We start from the raw sequence: 17,557 nt of genomic DNA on the forward strand, positions 1-17,557 counted from the left end.
CGCACCGAGCTGCTCAATTTGTACTGAGCAGAAAGCATCACTTTAAGTGTAGCGACATCAGTACCACAGTACTTACGCTGGAGAGAGTAGCAGGAATAACCACTGCTAAAATACAACCAGGCTCATGCTAGGAGCTCCCATGACCCCAGCAACAGGCTCCATCTCTAGCAGAAACCCCTACTTTTAAGAACATAAACGCATTTTGGGCAGCAGTACTTTGGGAATGGCTTGTAAGGGATGAGTCAGCAAGCGGTGTTCCAGTATCAGGGTGCAGTATTTTTATGCCAGGCACTTCACTAAGCGGCGTGTTTTCCACTCGTGCCCGGGGTGCTGCAGCACACACTTGGTCAGGCAGGAGCTGGAACGGCGATGAACTGCCAGGCTGTGCTGGAAAGACTCTTTCTTCCCCCCTGGGATGGACCAGGGTAAGATTTTCATGACCAAAACCACCAAAAATCACCGTGTGCAGAACTGCCCTCGCCTTCTGCAGTGTGTTTTTTATTTACATTAGTTGGGGTTGGGGTTTTTTTGTATTACTCATTCTTCTTGATTAATTGAAAAGCACACCTTAAATTTATCTTGAGAAAAGGCAAAGGGTCTAACCTTCCTGTAAACAACAGACTGCAGATACGAGAGCTTTTTCCTCTCTAAATTACTAATAACTGATACCTGTATTTTCACATCCCCAAAAGGAAACTTTTTTAAAGAAAGGGGCGTTTGCCACTGAAGCAGCACAGTGAAATGCAAACAGAGTTGTGGTGCGGGTTGATTTTACCTCCGGGCTGACTGCGAGCAGCCACGCCGAGATGAAATAAGAGTGCCACGGAAAACCAGAGTGTTTTCCCCTGGGCTACAGGGTGCAGCTCTCTCCTTGCCCCGTGTGCCTCAGCACTCGCCACGGGCATTAACCCACGCGAGGAGCACCGCAGCTCCTCGAGGGAAGGGTGGGTGGGCAACGGCCGGCTAAAAGCCCCCATCCCATGGTCGCCTGGTCTTACAGGCCCTCCACCTCCCGTTCCAACAGGATCAGCGTAGATGGTTTGGGGGGTCTGGGCACATATATCTGCTCTGCTAAAACCCAGAGCGTCCAGGAGCAAGTTTAAGCACTGCAGGTGTTGAGGATGCTCCCGTAGAAAAACAGCCCCAAAACTCCTTGGGGGCAAGCCTTTAAAACAGATAAGGGCCCACATTAGACTTCAATATTGTGAGAGAGGAAAAAAAAAAGGGGGGGGCTTTCTCTTCAAGCCTTTTCAAATATCCCCTGCTCTGCGTGAGGTTCATCACGGCAGCTTGGCCCTGGTATCTGCTCCCAGACCTCGCTGGCTACCAAGGCCACCAAAGCAGCCCAGGGCTCGAGTAAACTCATTGCCTAACTCCGACATTTCCAATGATGCGGGTATTGGCATCCAACAGGTCACATCAGAATACGGCCTCTCCCGTCACCTCCCTCTATCCTAGATCTACCTGAGCACCCCCAGCCCTGACTTATCTGTGTCCTATCGTTGGTTGGAGCCACTTCAGTTTTCTCCACGTGCCCTGGCAATACAGCTACTGCCATTCCTTAGAAAGCCCGAGTGCATTTATGGCACTTAAGCAGTAAATAGGAGTAATTGCCTTCTGAACAAACAGGCTGTCCTGGCTCAGATCCTTGACACGAACCCATTAAACAGGGAGCTGCTGTTCATTAAGAGCATGACTGAACTTGATCCACCACCGTTGCTCACTGGATTTAAAGCTGATGGAGACAGGGGGAGATGGGTAGGGGACTTTTTCCTCCACCGCCTACAAGTACTTACACTTCCATCCTCTTCTCGCCTCCCTCTGACAGACACGAAGCACTTCCATTGTCACCGTTGGGACAAATCCCTTGTGAATGGCAGGTGGAGAAAGCCCACGGCTGCAGGGCGCTTACCAAGGCTTTGCTAAATCCTACACTCAGGGGGTACGGACAGGTAACGGCACCCTGACCCATCGGGGCTATACTCAGGTGCATTGTTCCGCTCCCCGTTTGCTTTTCTCCCATCCCAGGTAAGCATTAAATCTGCCTTTCTATCAGCTGGGGGCTGCTGCTCCCTGAAGGCAGGAAAGCTCGCAGTGAGCCGCAAGCCACATCCACTCCCCGCGCTCACCTTTGCTTTTCACTTCTCTCCGGATCTGGGGTTTTTGTCAACTGCATCTTTTTTTACAAAGAAGCCCCCACAAACCTCCCTTCTAACTGCTTTCACTTGTGATTTTGCAAGCCTTTATAATCAGTTTTTCGAAATGCTTTAAGCAAGACCACTGAAGCACTTCGTAACATCCTTCTGGAGCGTTTTTAAACAAGGTTGTGCTTCATGTCAGGGACCAGCCTGCCATTGCTTAGAGGTCACCTTTACCTCTAGGGTCATGGAAATATTCCAAAGAGCTGTTCCTCACAGAGGCTCGGTGGTCTGGCCTGCCCAGAAGGTGTTTGGAACCTTGCCTCAGGTCACTGCAAGCAAGAACGGCGGCCCCGGAGCAGCCGGCACCGCGGGATATGCACTTACAGCACTGAAGACTGAAGTAAGTCGGTGAAAATAAAGCAGCCCAACTTCTTTTGGTATGGACGTTCCTATCAATTCATCGTGCTTTCACGCCCATGCAAAAGGTGCAATAATTTACCCCTGGAGCACCTTTGGAGCTTCTTCGTCCTACCTCCAGAGGCAGAAAGACACCGCTCTGCAGCAACCACCTCCGATATGTTATAAAGCAGATTTTTGCGGCTCCCGGGTGATGCCAAGTTTCTAGCTTCTTTCCTGCTTTGCAAGGAAAAGGAAAGAAACTCCTACCAGCCTCCTGTGAGGAATGGGTCCCCATTTCAACCACCTGTAAGCAGGGCCAGCGGGGCAGGAGGGAGGACGAGCCGGTGGCAGGAGGCAGAAGTCCTGGGGCAGAGCCCTGCAGGCTGCAGTCCCGGCGAGCCCACGGCGTGGAGGGCACTCTGTTCTGGCAGCGGCCGGTTTCACAGAGATCGTGAGTTTAAGCACATATCTAATTGAATTGCAGATGTCTTTTCTGATGGCTATCTGGTAGCAAAGCTTTGATTAAAGCAGCAGCAGAGAGGCAGAACAGGCTGGTTCTCAGTAATAAAACTAATGGAAGGAAGAATGACCATTTACTGCAGCCTCCACGGGGAGCATAACGCAGGCAGATACTTTAAATAAGATTTTGGGGGGAGATCTGAGAGCTCAGCACAGATAGCCAGCTTCCAGCTCCTAGAGATCCTGATGTATGTTGGACTGGAAAGCAGCTGACAGTAATTTAAATAATCCACAAATAAACTCATCTACCCTCCCTTCCCATACTCCCTGATGAACAGCAGATCTGCTTTCCTTTCTGAAGGCCACAGAGGTTTGTTCTTCTTGACTTTGTTTTTTAAAGGCTGACAAATTTTATTTGCTGCCCTTTTGGTACTTCCAAGATTCAGGTGGATTTGCCCTGAGCTTGCACTTGCCAGATCTCAACTTCTCCTCTTTTCACAGTGCCTTTAGAGCTCCAAAGAGGGAGAACTTTAACAGAGCTCTCAGTCCACCCAAACTAGAAGACTGTAAATTGGAGTGTTATGACCTTTTTCTTTTTTTTTTTTTTTTTTGCCTGCAGCCACTTTCTCATGACAACTTGAACCGCATCCAATATGTATTACCACATACACATCACTGAAAAACCACCCCCACCCAACGCAGCTGAAGAATCAAAGTTAAGCTTCAAGATGACCTAAGAACCTGGCTTAGCTCTGGCACAAGGTTTTTGAGAAGTTGTTTTCCCTTTCCTCAGCTGGTCGTTACGCTGTACCCAAATTCCCGTTGTGCTACGTTTTGGGGACCTCTTGGCCACGTCCTACCCAAACTCTCTTGGCCCAGCACGACTCTCCTGGGGCACCTCAATCAATAACCACCACCCGGGACGCAGTTTCGAGGAAAGCCCTCGCAGTTTTGCTCCTTTTCCCTTTCGAACCGCTGCCCTTTTCTGATGTATTTACAATGTAAGGAAGTTAGTTTATTCACGGCTTGGCTTTTAACTTCATTGTTGAGCTTGGCTTTGCTCCTGTTGGAAACTGGACCCCGATTCAGGAGGGCAGTTGCCAGTGTCTGCTGGAAACTCCTTGCCACGGGATTTTCAAACACGCCGTTTGTTGGCCTAGCTCAGCACATACTAAATGCAGTGAGAAGTCTGCTTACTCACCGCAGGAAAAGGATCGGGCCGCTGGCAGGTGTTTGTCAAGCATTTCAAATGCCTAGGCTCATTCCAGACTTCCCCAGAGCTCCCTCCAGCAACCACCACCCTCCGTTTAGTTTCATACATCTGAAGTTACGCTGACCAGCAATAGCTGGAATTGGGCTAATTTCCAGCTTAGGCAAAGCCTTGGATTTATAACTTGTTTCAGGTTCACCCCAGCAGAAAACTCTCCAGAAAGTTAAAATGCATAATCCCAAAGAGAGAGGAGAAAAGCAAGAAATAATGCAACGTCTGTACGACGTGAACTGTTACTAAAGTACTCAAGACGCTTAACAAGAGGTTTTGCAAATGGCATATATTAAGCTAAACAAGTATGCCTTCAGTCAGCGAGCTCAAGTACTGCTATTTCACCCTACAAGGAATAAATAATAATTAAAATTCTTTGTATTGAGATAAATACATTCACTGTAGCTACAGAAATCAAGAGTGGTAATTCCCAAATAGCCTCGCTGGGTTCTTTCTCCCGTTGAAAGACGGGAAGCTGCCTCCCAGGCATTGATTTATTCCATAAGAATTAGGGAGAGGCATCTCTAAGGCACTGCATTCACTCCACTGCTGCTGGGAGGTTTTGTCTCGGTGCTCTCCGGACAGTTTCCAGGCATGTTATTGAAGCATACTTCTCTTCCCCAAGTATCTACAGAGCCCCCAGAATTTGGACAATCTGGACTTGCCTTAAAATTATTTGCCAGAAATTATTGGTTTTAAAAAAAAAAAAAAAAAAAAAAAAGCCATGAGAGGAAAAAAAAAAAAGCAACTTGGTCTCCCTGATAATTTGCTTCTATCAGTTTATCATATTGCTGTTAAAACAGAGCAAGTGTGCAGCTAATTGTCAACAAGAAGTTAAATGACAAACAGCTTGAATATAGCCTGAAGAGTTACTGAATTGGAGATATGCAGAGAATAAAAAGCCTTACACATAAAAGACGGATTACAGTTAATTTGATTCTCACTGTGGATGAAAACCTGAGCATCTCAGAGTTTGTACAAAGAAAAATTCTGGTGGAAAAAGACGACACACTTGACTGTTGATAACATTTGATTTAAAGTGCTCTGAAAAATGATTTGTTCTAGAACAAAAGCAAAAATCAAAACAATTCATTCCAGAAGTATTACAACACACACAACTGACTGAAACATCTACTCTTTGTTTGGGTCTCAAGTGCCATTTTAGTCAATTTGAATCCGTTTCATGAAGAGAAGCTGCAGTTTTGGCAGAGCTGTTGCTAAAATCATCTCAGCAACAAAACGTTGCTCTGCCTAACTTTAGCAATCAATAAACAGCTCCAAAAACCGGCTCCGTAGTTTTAAAACTATTCAGTCCCTAAGCCTAAATGATCAGATTTGCCAACATTGAAGCACAGTGTACTAAAATTATTAATGTATTACCTAACTGAAAACCTTCAGACTTCCAGATACTATATTAAAGAACAGTTAAAAAAAAAATAAATCTTGGATTTAGAATACACTCAGGCTGCTCTTCAAACGAAGTAAAACAAATAAACCCAGAGGTCAATTTCTTTTTTAAACAACAAAATAATTCTTTGCAAATTTTGGTAAGCGAAGCGGGTGAAAAAGCCGATCTGCATGTTAAGATTGACTTTTTTTATATACTCAGTGTTATGGCCTGGAAGTGCTGAAGAGACATTCAGAATATAAAGGCAACTGGAGACAATTAAGCCATTTAAAAAGCACCAAAATTAGCATTCCTTTTGTCGGATCCAAATAATTCAAGTGCTGTTCTGTCACAAAGGCTATCATCAATTTCTAATTTTAGCTTAATCCATGAAAAAAAGCATCTCGCATTTCTCTCTTGTGTTTCCTTATTAAGAACACTCTTATACACCGAAATATCAAGAACACAAACTACGAATTCAAGTTGACACTCAATCCCACAGAGACACTCTCGTGCGTGCACTTTGAAATACTAATCCCAATAAAGGTAATGCAACTACTTGTGCTGTGATACAGCTAAGCAGTGCCTGAACTGCTGAACGATGAGTACCAAAAAAGCAAGAATTTAGCTACGCATCACACAAAAAGGTGATCTGTCCTGCCTTTGAACCCTCCGCCTTCTTGTTTCCTCTGCTATACCTGACTACTCTCAATAACATGGAAGTTCCAAAAGAATAGTATCTATCTCCTGATTTTCATTATATAGAATAGGCAGTCATACACGACCCTATTGAAAAAAAAAAAAAAAAAAAAGATTGTAATTAACCCTTACATTTTAAGTTAAATTAATTCCTTGTATTCAAATTCTAGGACACCATTTTCAAGGTCAAAATACTGTCCTACTACTCCAAGTACTATTTTATCTCACTGTGAATACTCTTAAGTATCCAAGATTCACATCCTCAACACCAGCAAACACAATCCACTGTAAAAACTGCAAATTCCTTCGCTCCCCTGGTTGCAGGCTATCAATCACAACGTACCTAGCCATTCACCTAGACATTTGTAGGTTTAGATTCAGTTGTATTTTAATCATCATTACTAAAGAGGAAAGGATTTTTTTTTTTTTTTTTTTCCAAACTGAAGGGAAAGTTCTATCTTCACACAGAACTGGAAATTCTTCTCAACAATTTCAGAGGGCAGAATTAATACAACATGCCGAGTTCACATGATTTCAACTCACAAAATAGCTATGAAATAATCAAGGTAGGAGCTGTGGGGGTGAAAGCAAGAAATTCTTGGGCATTGAGATTTCAGCCTGGTCTCATCACTGGAAGTTTCTGAGAGACAACGGTGCTATGGCTGACCTGCTGGGGAAGCTGTAATGCTCGCCGTCTTTGTCACCCTGAATTAAGGGTGTCGAAGCTGCTGCCAGTGTGGGACAACCCGTGCCCAGGCAAGGGTGCAGTTTGCCGCTGCAGGGAACAACTGCTGGTCGAGATTTATACGTTCACGGCTGATCATACAGATGTCTGTGCTCCTGCTTACCTACTACTCCCTGTATAGAAGGCAGCCAACAGTCCCGACTGTACAGGATTGGACCAAAACAAGGAGCTCTGCTTAGTCAGGCCCCCTATTCTCCCCCCCACCCCTTCATTTGACTTCAAGCTCACTGCTTTTTTAAGAAACTGTGGAAAGCAGGAGCTGCACTTTTAGCTGAAACTAAAGCTCTGAAGCCGACAGGCAGGATCTTGCACCCAGACCTACGCTTCCTGACCTCACCGCTCATGTAAAGCTGCACTGCAACATGTTGAAAGAGACTGCAGTTAACATTAGTACAATATACAAACAGTGATTTATCAACATTGTATGCTTTATTGAAAGTTGACAAGTGCAACAGTTAAATACATTGACGTGTTACAACTGTTTAGAGAACATGCACAAAAACATATGCATACTACTATACAGATCATATGCAAAAAATCCATACTGGGAAATCCAATTTTTTTTTTTTTTTTAATTCTTTGCTAGCAGGGTTTGATAATTTTTGGAGTGGTTTTTCCTGTCTTGAACCAAACTACAATGAACAAAGATTTACTTCAAGATAATCAGCAGCCAGGGAACTTCAGAAGTTACACAAACAGCATAAATCTGCCAAATTCTGAACAGTTGCGTAGGTGCATTCTTATTTATGTAGCATTAAAAAAAAAAAAAAAAAAAAAAAAGACTTTCCAAACTTCTTCAGATCAGCCAATGAAACAACTAAACTTCAATCTGTACAACCTAAATAGTTACAGTTTTCTATTTTACAAAGTAATTACACTAAATACACAAATATACAGTAGGCAAATAACCTTCATTGTAATTATCCTATGACCCAACAGTACGTCACCTACCTGCTTTCTATATATAATACAGCTTTATGCACCTGTCCACTGCTTCAGAAAACGGTGCAAATATTTGCACTTAAGGTTTCAGGTGACAGTTAAGTGTTAAACACTGAATTTACCTTTCTCCCTCTTCCTCTTAGATCCTATGCACCAGTCCTCACTTTGGAACCCCAGTGCACTATGGGGGATTGAGCCATCGCTTTTTACTCCAGTCTATTTCTTCATATTTCCAAGCTCGAAAAGCACTTGTATCAGTTATATCACTGGATGAGTGGAAGATTTAAAAACAAACCAAAAAAAATTCAGGCATGCAGCTTCGTTTCTCAGCCATTTGCAGAAGCTGCTCAAGTCCCCAGTGTACTTGTGCTAATTCTCTGGAAGAAGTTTATTTTATTCAATCAACCTAAGAACAAAGACTCCTTCAAGCCAAAGGGGGAAGGGAGGAAAGAGAGAGACAGATGAGTGCGTAATACAGGGGGGGAGAAGCCTCTCCTGATGTGTGCAGGGCATGGAGTCCTCAGTCTGGGTTGCAGTGTGCACTGAAATGGATGAAGGGAGGCTGCGGCGGATTCCCGCTAGTCCTTCTTGCTCTGGGCAGTCCAGAGGCCAGCGATCACGATGGCGATGACATCTCGAACTACGCCGAAGGCCCTGACCCCTGTGATGCCGGCTGAGCAGGCTGCTGTGTCGTCCCTTGTGACTGGGAAGAGGAAGGCGGGGAACCAGTCTGCAGCTGTGCTTGGAACTGGGCAAGCTGCTCCGGGCTGGCAAGTGTTTTTAGCAGAGTGTTTTCTTGCTCCAGCTGGGAGTTCTTCTCTATCAGCTCTTTGATTTGCTCTTTGAGGACCTCCACTTCCTCCCTTACCGCATACATCAAGTGACTCTTTACCAGATCCTGAAACGCAGAACAGAGCACGTGCGTTAGGAAAGCAGCCCAGCGCCCGGCCCGGGCTCCCTCCCAGCTCAGCCGGAGATCCAGCGGATGGATCCACCTTCGCAGAGAGCCGGTGCGAACCCAGCTCCGCTCGGGCGCAAGACAGCATCCCGGCCAGGGCCTCGAGCCCCTTGCTCACGCCCGCGGGGCCAGACCGGCGGCCCTTCGGCGGAGGGAGTGGGGCCGGGCAAAGCCCGGTTAAGACGTGCCGGGGCTCGGCCGCCCCAACCGGGGCCGAGGACGGGGACCGGGACCCGGTCCCAACGCCGCTGCCTGCGGCCCCGCCGCACACGTGCGGCCCCGGAGCCTGGCCCCGCCCTCCCTCCGCCCTGGCCCCGCCCCCTCCGCCCTGGCCCCGCCCCCGCCCCGCGCACCGGCTGCAGCCAGTTCTGGGCGCAGGTTGCCGCATTTCCCTCCCTCCCGCCGGCCGTGCGCGGCCGCCGGTGACGTCAGAGCGCGCCCCGGCCAATCAACGCCCGAGTTATTTATAGCCGGGAGTTAAAGGCTCGGAGTTTGCCTAGCAACAGTCGGCAGAGGCTCCCGTGAGAACGGCTCCAGGCACCGCTCCAGTAACAAAGGGCGGCCGGGCCCCAGGCGCAGCGCGGCGGGACCGCGCCGGGGGCAGGGCAGGGCAGGGAGGGGGGGGGACGGTCGGTCGGACCGGGCCGGCGGACCCCGAGGGTGAACCGCCGGCTCCGGGCGGCCCGACGGGGGGGAGGGAAAAAAAAAAAAAAAAAAAAAAAAAAAAAAGCGAGGGCACGGAGGCGGAGGATGCGCCTCTTTAGCGGGGGGTGGTCCGGAGCGGGATGCGCTGGGAGGGGAGTTCAAACCAGTAAAACGGAAAGCGCCCCAAAATACACTCCTCCCCCCCGCAAATAAATGCCGCTCGCTGCCCCAGCAGCGCCCCTCCCCCGCCGCATGGAGCCGGGATCAATCGTTTGGGGAGGCAGGAGCCAAAAGCGATGCCGTCATTCCTTCCCCGGCATCGATAGAGAAACGTGCGCATTCCTCCCCGCAGGAAGCTTTTGATCAATTAAACCACCACCACCAAAAATCCCAAACAAACAAACAAAAAAAAAAAGCAGCCCCCAAAGCCAAACCCCTGCGTCCCCCCCTCCCTGCTCGGCCCCGCTATAAAAACCGTGTCCGCGCACGGGTTAACCATCACCCCGCCGCATCCCCATATTGTTTACTGCTTTAAACACGAACGGGGTTTTATGCCCCAATCGGTACGTACCATCGCTTGCTCGATTTTGTTGTCGATAGCTACCACGCTTGCACCAGAGGAGCTGCAAGAGAGAAAGAGAGAAAAAAAAAAAAAAAAAAAAAAGAAACAACATACAACATTAGCGGCGGCTGAATTATTTAAGAGACAAGAGACGCGGGCATTGGTAGCCAGTTGGCTGAGAAAGTCATCCTCACGCTGCCCTGCCGCCGCCGCCGCCTCACCGGGATGCTCCAATGCAGCAAAGCAACCTGTGAAGCCGCCCCGACCCCCCCCACCTACCTCTACCCCCCCCTTCCCCGCCTGCAGCCCGTTCAGATATCCCGGCGTTTAGCCCCCCAGCAGACCACAAAGATGGAGCTTAATCGCAGGGCTGCGGCAGAAGCGCTCGGCGCCGGGGAGGGCAGCCCCTCCGGGGAGGCGAGGCGAGGCGGGCGCCCGGTGCCGCCGCTGCGGCGGCTCCCCCGGACAAAGGAGCCAGCCCGGCGTTCACCTGCCCCGCTACCGCCGCGCCGGCGAGAGCCCCCTCGGACACAACACGTATTTACCTACTGTCGAGCCTCAGGGACGAGTTGTCGGTGCCCAGCAAGGACGATAAGAAAGAAATTGAGAAGTGTCTTAGTTGATAAACTCCTAGATCCATTGCCACTGGTCTACAACATCGGGCATTCATGCAATCGCGGCCAGAAACGCTCCCCGGAAGAAATCAGGTCTCCCTTTCTCCGGACGGACGGACGGGCGGGCGGGCGGCGGGGCAGCTCCGCCGGGCGGCGGCGGCGGGCGGCGGGACCCTGCGGGGCGCGGGGCTGCGCTCGGCCAGCTCCCAGGTCAGCGCTCCGCCGCGCCGCACAAAACCTGGCCATCCCGGCCCCCCCCATAATTTATGCGGCGGCGCCGGCGCCCATTGGCTGCGCCGCCCCCCGGGCCCCGCCTCCCCTTCCGTCGCATCTCATTAGGAGCGCTCACCCCCCCCTCCCGCCCCGGCGGCCGGCAGCGCCCTGCGCGCCGCGCAGCGCCCACGCGGGACGGCCCCGCACGCGGGGGGGGGGGGGGGACGGGACACGGCACACGGACACACGACAACACACACACGCACACACCTGTGAAACCCTGACAGGCTCGCCGTGCCGATTTCCACGCGCGAGAATGAAGGGGGAATTAAAAAAAAAAAAAAAACAAAACACCAAACAAAACCAAAAACCCCCAAAAAACACCGAAAACCAACCAAACACCGCAATAATAATTACGGGAGCGGAGGGGAAGCCCAGCCGCCGCCGGCGGGAGCGAGGGGCCGGCCCGTCGCCGCGCCGACACCGCCACCTACGGGCACCGGGCAGCGCCGGCAGCGACCGGCCCCGCCGGCCCCCCCCAGCCGCAGATTCGCGCTCTGTCCCCCGTGGGGAGGCAAATTTTTAGCCCCGGAGATTGAAACCCGTACCCCGCTTCGGCTGCGAAAGGCGGTAAAAAGCAAGACGGGCGCGCACCGTATGCGGGTAAAAAAACCCTTTCCGACTCTTACGGAGCCCCCAGAGCAGCAACCGTCCCTCCGTATCCCTTACACAGGCCTCATTAGCACATAAAACCATTCATGGAAAGAAAAAAAAAAAAAAAATATTCAGGCATCAGATCATCCACAAAAAGCGTGGACAGCACAAGCCTGCAGATTTCTAGCAAGCCAGCCCATATACTCTTCTTCTACAGCAACCTATTCACTCACGTTTAGATTCTACCATACGGCACTTACAGTCTTAAAAGTTGCAGCATGTGCGTTAATAATTTAGGAAAAATTCTTCTCCCACCTAACTGTGGTGTGTTTCTCAACACACGTTATGCTCTCACGTGTCATGGAACACAGCCACTGCAGTCACAACCCGTTCAAGGGACCCTCTCCACCAGTGACAGTTACAAGACCCAACAGTTAGAATTAGACCACTGCAGAATACCGCCACAAGAAACGGCCCACCTCTAAAACCCGCTATTTTCTAGACTGCACTTTCATCAGGCATTACATGACTTAAAGGCACAAAAATGAAATCAAAAACCTCTTCGATTCTCTACTGCAAACTTCTCCAAGAACTAGAAGTCACATCTATGTCACAGGTGTTGCTCCCAGAGAAGCAGGAAAGCCAGGAGGCACAGAATAATCATCTTAAAGCTAAATTTAGCATTTGCGTATCTGCATCATCCTTCTTAGTTTATTTATGCTGTCCTAGCCCACTATTCTTTCATTCAATAATGCCAGCAGAGTAGTACAAACTAATCCTATTCACGAGAGAGGTCACATTTAAGAGTTCCTCATAGCCGCTTTCCTGCTACCACATAGGATGCACGTCCCGCAAGGGCACAGCTCTCATCTCGCCCTTCGGGCACCTGGGGAAGCTGCACAGCATAGCGCCTAACGGGCAGAAAATTAAAGGAAGTTTTTCAAAACAACCCCTGCCTGTGTTGACTTGCAAATTTAATAGCGAGTAAATTAGAAGCAACGCATTAAGACATATGCATCCACCTCCTGACGGACAAACACCCGGTAACCATACCTTGTACGTACGCTTCAACTAACCACTTTCTTTGCAGAGGTTACTTACTACACACGATGGTACTCATCACATTCAGTGATCAAGCGAGCCATTTAATAAACAGCTCCAAAAGCACATCATCTGGACCAGAACCTGTATCAACTCCTGTCCTAGGCTTGGTCCAAATTAATGTTTTATGAAGGGTTGGGCTTGAAAATCAGTAACGTCTCAAATGACTGCTCACCATGGCAGTTACTGGGGACCCTAGAATTAACAAAATTGCAGCTGGACACAAGCTCAGGGCAATCTCCGTCCCCTGAAGCTCTTAATCAGAAAAGGGCAGAGTAGGTGTAAAAAGGGAGAAGTCCTATTTCTGCTAATTAGGTCCTTATAAAATGACACACTCAAGATAGCAAACTCACACGCCTGAACAAACATACCCTTGAAACGTCTGCTTTGCAGTTGCAGTACAGACAACAAACATTTGTATGTATATTTTTACATGTACAAATGAAAAAAGTCACGATGCATTGTTGGTGCTGCCATAATGATAATTATTAAATGCCATCATTCCACTTATGACAGAAAAACGATAACGATTAACAAGAAATAACATTGCCTTCTTTAATCTACATTAGTATATCTTCACGAAGAAGAGATACAGATATGATCCTAAATCCAATTCCCACTAAACTCATTAACCATCTTCCATTAACTTCAGTGGGCTTTTAGCAAATTCTTTCATTTATTTTTAGATGCCTACAAGCTGAGTTGTGATTCAACAGAAAGCTGTCAGCTGCGTAACTAGGACTGCATATTAATATGCATGTTCTGCTTTGCCCACCCTATAAAAAGCAAACTGTAAGTGTCCCTTTATGGCTGAGAAAGCTCGGAGCTCTCAGATCATCTAGGAAATAAAAAACAGGACATGTACTACTTTCATCCCCAAAATTGGGTGGGGGGCAGGGAGCACCACTAATCTCCGATATTAGTCTCAACACCCCATCGTCTGCCTGATGAGGACAGAGACTGAACTCCATATTTAAAGGCTGGGGGTTTGCTGTTGCTTTTTAAAAATATGTATCATTTATGAAATAAAACAATCTATGGAAGATCTAAGGAAAATAATCCTCCGAACTCCCTTTCCCCTTGCCTGCTCATCGCTTTGTCTCCCCTCCTGCCTCCTCCACCATGACATTCAACATGCACTTCACTCAGATTATGGTGTTTTCACTCACTCAACAGCACTAGAAGGGAATCAAGATGACTACTATTGTGTTGCTCAAAACCTTCTAACCATCTCATTTAACACCTCATTAACAGATACTACACGATATTAGACTCCTGCAAAAGCTTACAGTTTTACATTCCTGGGAACAGAGGTGAGAAAGGCTGCAGAATTCCACATTTCTGTAAAGCCACACGAGGGACATTTGTCCAGAGACCCCTCACACGGAGGGCCACTCGCTTCGGAAGCCTGCATGTCTACGGAGCACCCCGGGTGTTCACAAACTGCATAAAGTAATAGAAAAAAGACTCGAGATGGGTGATTGAGAAACGAGTAGGGCAGAATACAATACAGTGCTAAACAAGTAGTTCACCGGCATCTCTGATCCTCAAATAAATTAACTGCTTAAGTTGAAACATACAGGGTAGTCAACGACTTTTTAACAGCTTCACCTTTTGTAGTGTTTCAGTTCTTTAACACTGTTTCTCCCGCTAAATAATTTCCTCTTGTCTCAATTCAATCGTGCTAAGCACTTGAATAAAGTGCTTTTCATCTTGAGCACATAATGAGGTAAGCTGCAGCACAGAATCATTTTGTCTCTATGCAAGTCTGGTTTGGCATATATTTCTGTGTGCATGTGAAAAAATTCTTTCACTTAAAAAAAGTTATCTTTCAAGTACCTTGTCAACGTATGCTGCCTTTAGATGCCAACATTAAAAGCCCTAGACAAGCATCCCCTGAACTTAAAATAAATCTTGTCTTTTGACTATGTTGCAAAGACACCACACCAGAAACCATATTAGAAAACAGCAATTTCTGTCACAGCGCACTTTCATCTTACACGACAGACAGGCTCAGATCCTGTGGACTTCAGCTGCAGTTTTCAACTATAAAATAAAAGTACTGAAGAGGTTAAAAAAAAAAATCTGTTAATTACTCAAGAAAAGACTACAGTAATTAGATTCTACATGACATCTGACTTGACATTTCACTTGGCATCTAAAAAATGGTCAAGAAGTGGCAAAGTACTATTCTGCCTTAAAATTCATAAATTCAAAACTATGTTTATTGACAGCAACCACCCCAGTATCAAACTTACGCACAATTGCTCCAAGGTAATAACCTAAAGAGGAAACTCTGGCTGCAGTTGACATCAAGGACTGAAGGATTATTCCTTTCAATAGGCTGTGATTTTTTTCTTCATCTCAGTAAAGGTACAAGATAGGCTGGAGAAGCTGCCCAATGAATTCTTTTTTCCCCACAGTAAGTGAAAGTTATGTTTTTAACAGACTAAGGACCAAAAAAAAAAAAAAAAAAAAAAAAAAAAAAAAAAAAAAAAATCACATTCAGATAGTCTAAATAAAGATCACAGCAGCTCAGCCAACCTCCTTTTCCAGACTCAAACTTGTAGCTAGGATCTTGATCTAAAGAAACCAAGCCACTGAGAACTTATTGCTCAGCACCAAAGGCTAACACATATTTTATTTCTAGTTTGAATTCTGCAGATTTCAATTTACATACCTCTGCTAAACTGAAGAACCTCTCGCTACCAGATATTATTCTCTCAGTTTTCCTAAATGTGTGCTTTTCCTCCCCCACAGTAGTTATTTGCATCTATAATTTGGTTTGCTAGGAACTGGTTTTTAGTTCCATGAAAAACAGATAAAAGGGAAAGCTATGCAAGATGCTAGTGAAATGAAGTGCTGTATTTGTAATTTTTTTTTTTTTGCCAGATGTGCAAGCATAACTAAATAAATATTCAGCGGAAAGAATACATACACCCTACTGGGGTTCTGGAAATAACTTGACAGTATCTCTAATCGCAATGCGTACACAGAAGTATCACGCTGTGCTCTATGCACAGGAGACAGAAGGCTGCATTTAAAAGCAAGAAGATAACCATGTAAGATCAAAAGACAAATAAGGAGTGGTTCTCACTGGCTCCTCTGAGAATATCCTCTTTCCCTTTTACAGGCAACTAATTGCTAAGTCAAGCCCAGTTGGTTTTAATGAGAATTATAATGATTCTACCAATTTTAATGCTGACAAAATAAAACATAAGGTCTGTATCAAGTACCTGGATATAGACAAACACAGAGATAATCCACTCTTCACTGGTCAGAGGGAACTCTGCAAGGAAGTATGAACCATCTTAAAGCAATTTTGATGCTTGGAGAGGGACATGGGGCATCCACTTTCCTGAGATCATCCATAGACAACCATCTAGTAATGCGGTTGGGATGAAGGACCCTGTTTCTGTGCACATCCATTGAGTTTCAAAGCCTCCTCACAGAGTCAAGTCACTTGACTTATTAAAAGCGAAAGCCCTCCTCAGTATCCCATAAACTGTCCTTGACCAAGGACTGCAAGTGGGAAAAGATCCACCAACTGTGTTAGCATCCTGAAAGTTTTAAGTGAGACATCTGAGCCAGGAATTGATTTTCCTTCCTCCAGAAAGCTGCACAGAACGTCACTCTGCATGCTGACACCGTCCCCAGGATAGAATGGGAGAAAAACCGTTTAGTGCCATAAAGCAGCATATGTAGAAAAGTTATAAAATGTTACAATCTTTAAGTTTCACTACCTGAAGCATGGAGCTGAAATTCGCTTTTCCTTTATGTCAAATTTGTTTTAAATTATTTTAGATTTAACATTTTTCATAAAAAGAGCGTTCAATTCCCTGGTCTTACACGTAGCTTTCACGTGCAATGCTTTTCTCAAAGTGAAGGAGAGCACCTCGAAGTAAAAACCACTTACGCTAGCATTTAATCCCACTTGTTCTAACTGTACAACAGATTTTTCAACCATGTATTCCAAAATTAAATGAAGAGGGGAGGAAAGAGAGTCACTGGAGCATTTCAAGTTACACCTAACATAACAAAAGAAACATAGCAAGTGGTTTGGCACGACAAGCATTTGGAAAGCTGAAGTTCTCTATATTAATATAAACAGCATCTCTGACCCAGGGGGGCAAACAGCCCAGGAGTGACAGTGGCTGACACCCACCCACCCCACCCTTCCTTGATAACACACAGTGGGATTTAGTCATCAAATTAAAAAAACCAGCCAATTTAACCTGTAACTGAGAAGGGTCATCTTTTGCTATTTTTTAAACTCTTAATATCTTCTATTTCCTTAAGGCTACAGAGGAGTCACACCAAGTCACATGAAATGGGAATACCACATCTTACTGACTGGTGCTAATTGTGGAAGGGGGCAGGGGGGGGTAGAGGACCTTAAGTCCCTCCATTTCCCCTGTCCCCAGCCCCCTGTAAAGCCTACACCTGTTATTCTTTTTTTTTTTAACCACTTAATCCCTTCCTTCCTCTTTTCCCACCTCCTCCCCTCTTTCTAATTGTTTCCCTTGAAACTATATTGAAAATCTTGGATCAGCTAATAATTTAGTCATGCTTATTAAGAAATTATTTATATGGCATAACAGCTGGCCTACACATCTCACTGAGTATCGTTTTCCCTTTGATGGCCACTTTTCAACACTTGAAATTAAGCCTGTATTTCCCACAGAAGTATATCACACTAGAAGCCAACTCAAAGTTGCCAGGAGCAAAGCTAAAACCCCTGCAATTAACCAGCATTGTCCTATGGTCTTCAGAAAGC

General features: G+C 46.5%; 1 protein-coding gene across 6 annotated transcripts in view; it reads right to left on the minus strand.

The window, feature by feature from the left end:
• Nucleotides 1-7,501: 7,501 nt before the first annotated feature.
• The window catches only part of TSC22D1 (TSC22 domain family member 1), a 94,388-nt gene continuing 84,332 nt past the window's right edge, over nt 7,502-17,557 (minus strand). For 3 of the 6 annotated variants that reach the window (XM_030036317.2, XM_030036315.2, XM_030036319.2), the window contains 2 exons: nt 10,208-10,259; nt 7,502-8,931 (listed from right to left, as the gene is read on the minus strand). In XM_030036317.2, coding sequence (XP_029892177.1) covers nt 8,674-8,931; nt 10,208-10,259 — 310 coding nt within the window. In that variant the 3' untranslated portion in view covers nt 7,502-8,673. Of the gene's footprint in view, nt 8,932-9,028; nt 9,654-10,207; nt 10,260-10,743; nt 11,086-17,557 lie in introns of those variants that run through there. The other 3 variants (XM_030036318.2, XM_030036320.2, XM_041128633.1) reach the window with 3 other exon arrangements.

Source organism: Aquila chrysaetos, chromosome 14 (assembly GCF_900496995.4).
Source record: "Aquila chrysaetos chrysaetos chromosome 14, bAquChr1.4, whole genome shotgun sequence".
Lineage (NCBI taxonomy): Eukaryota > Metazoa > Chordata > Aves > Accipitriformes > Accipitridae > Aquila > Aquila chrysaetos.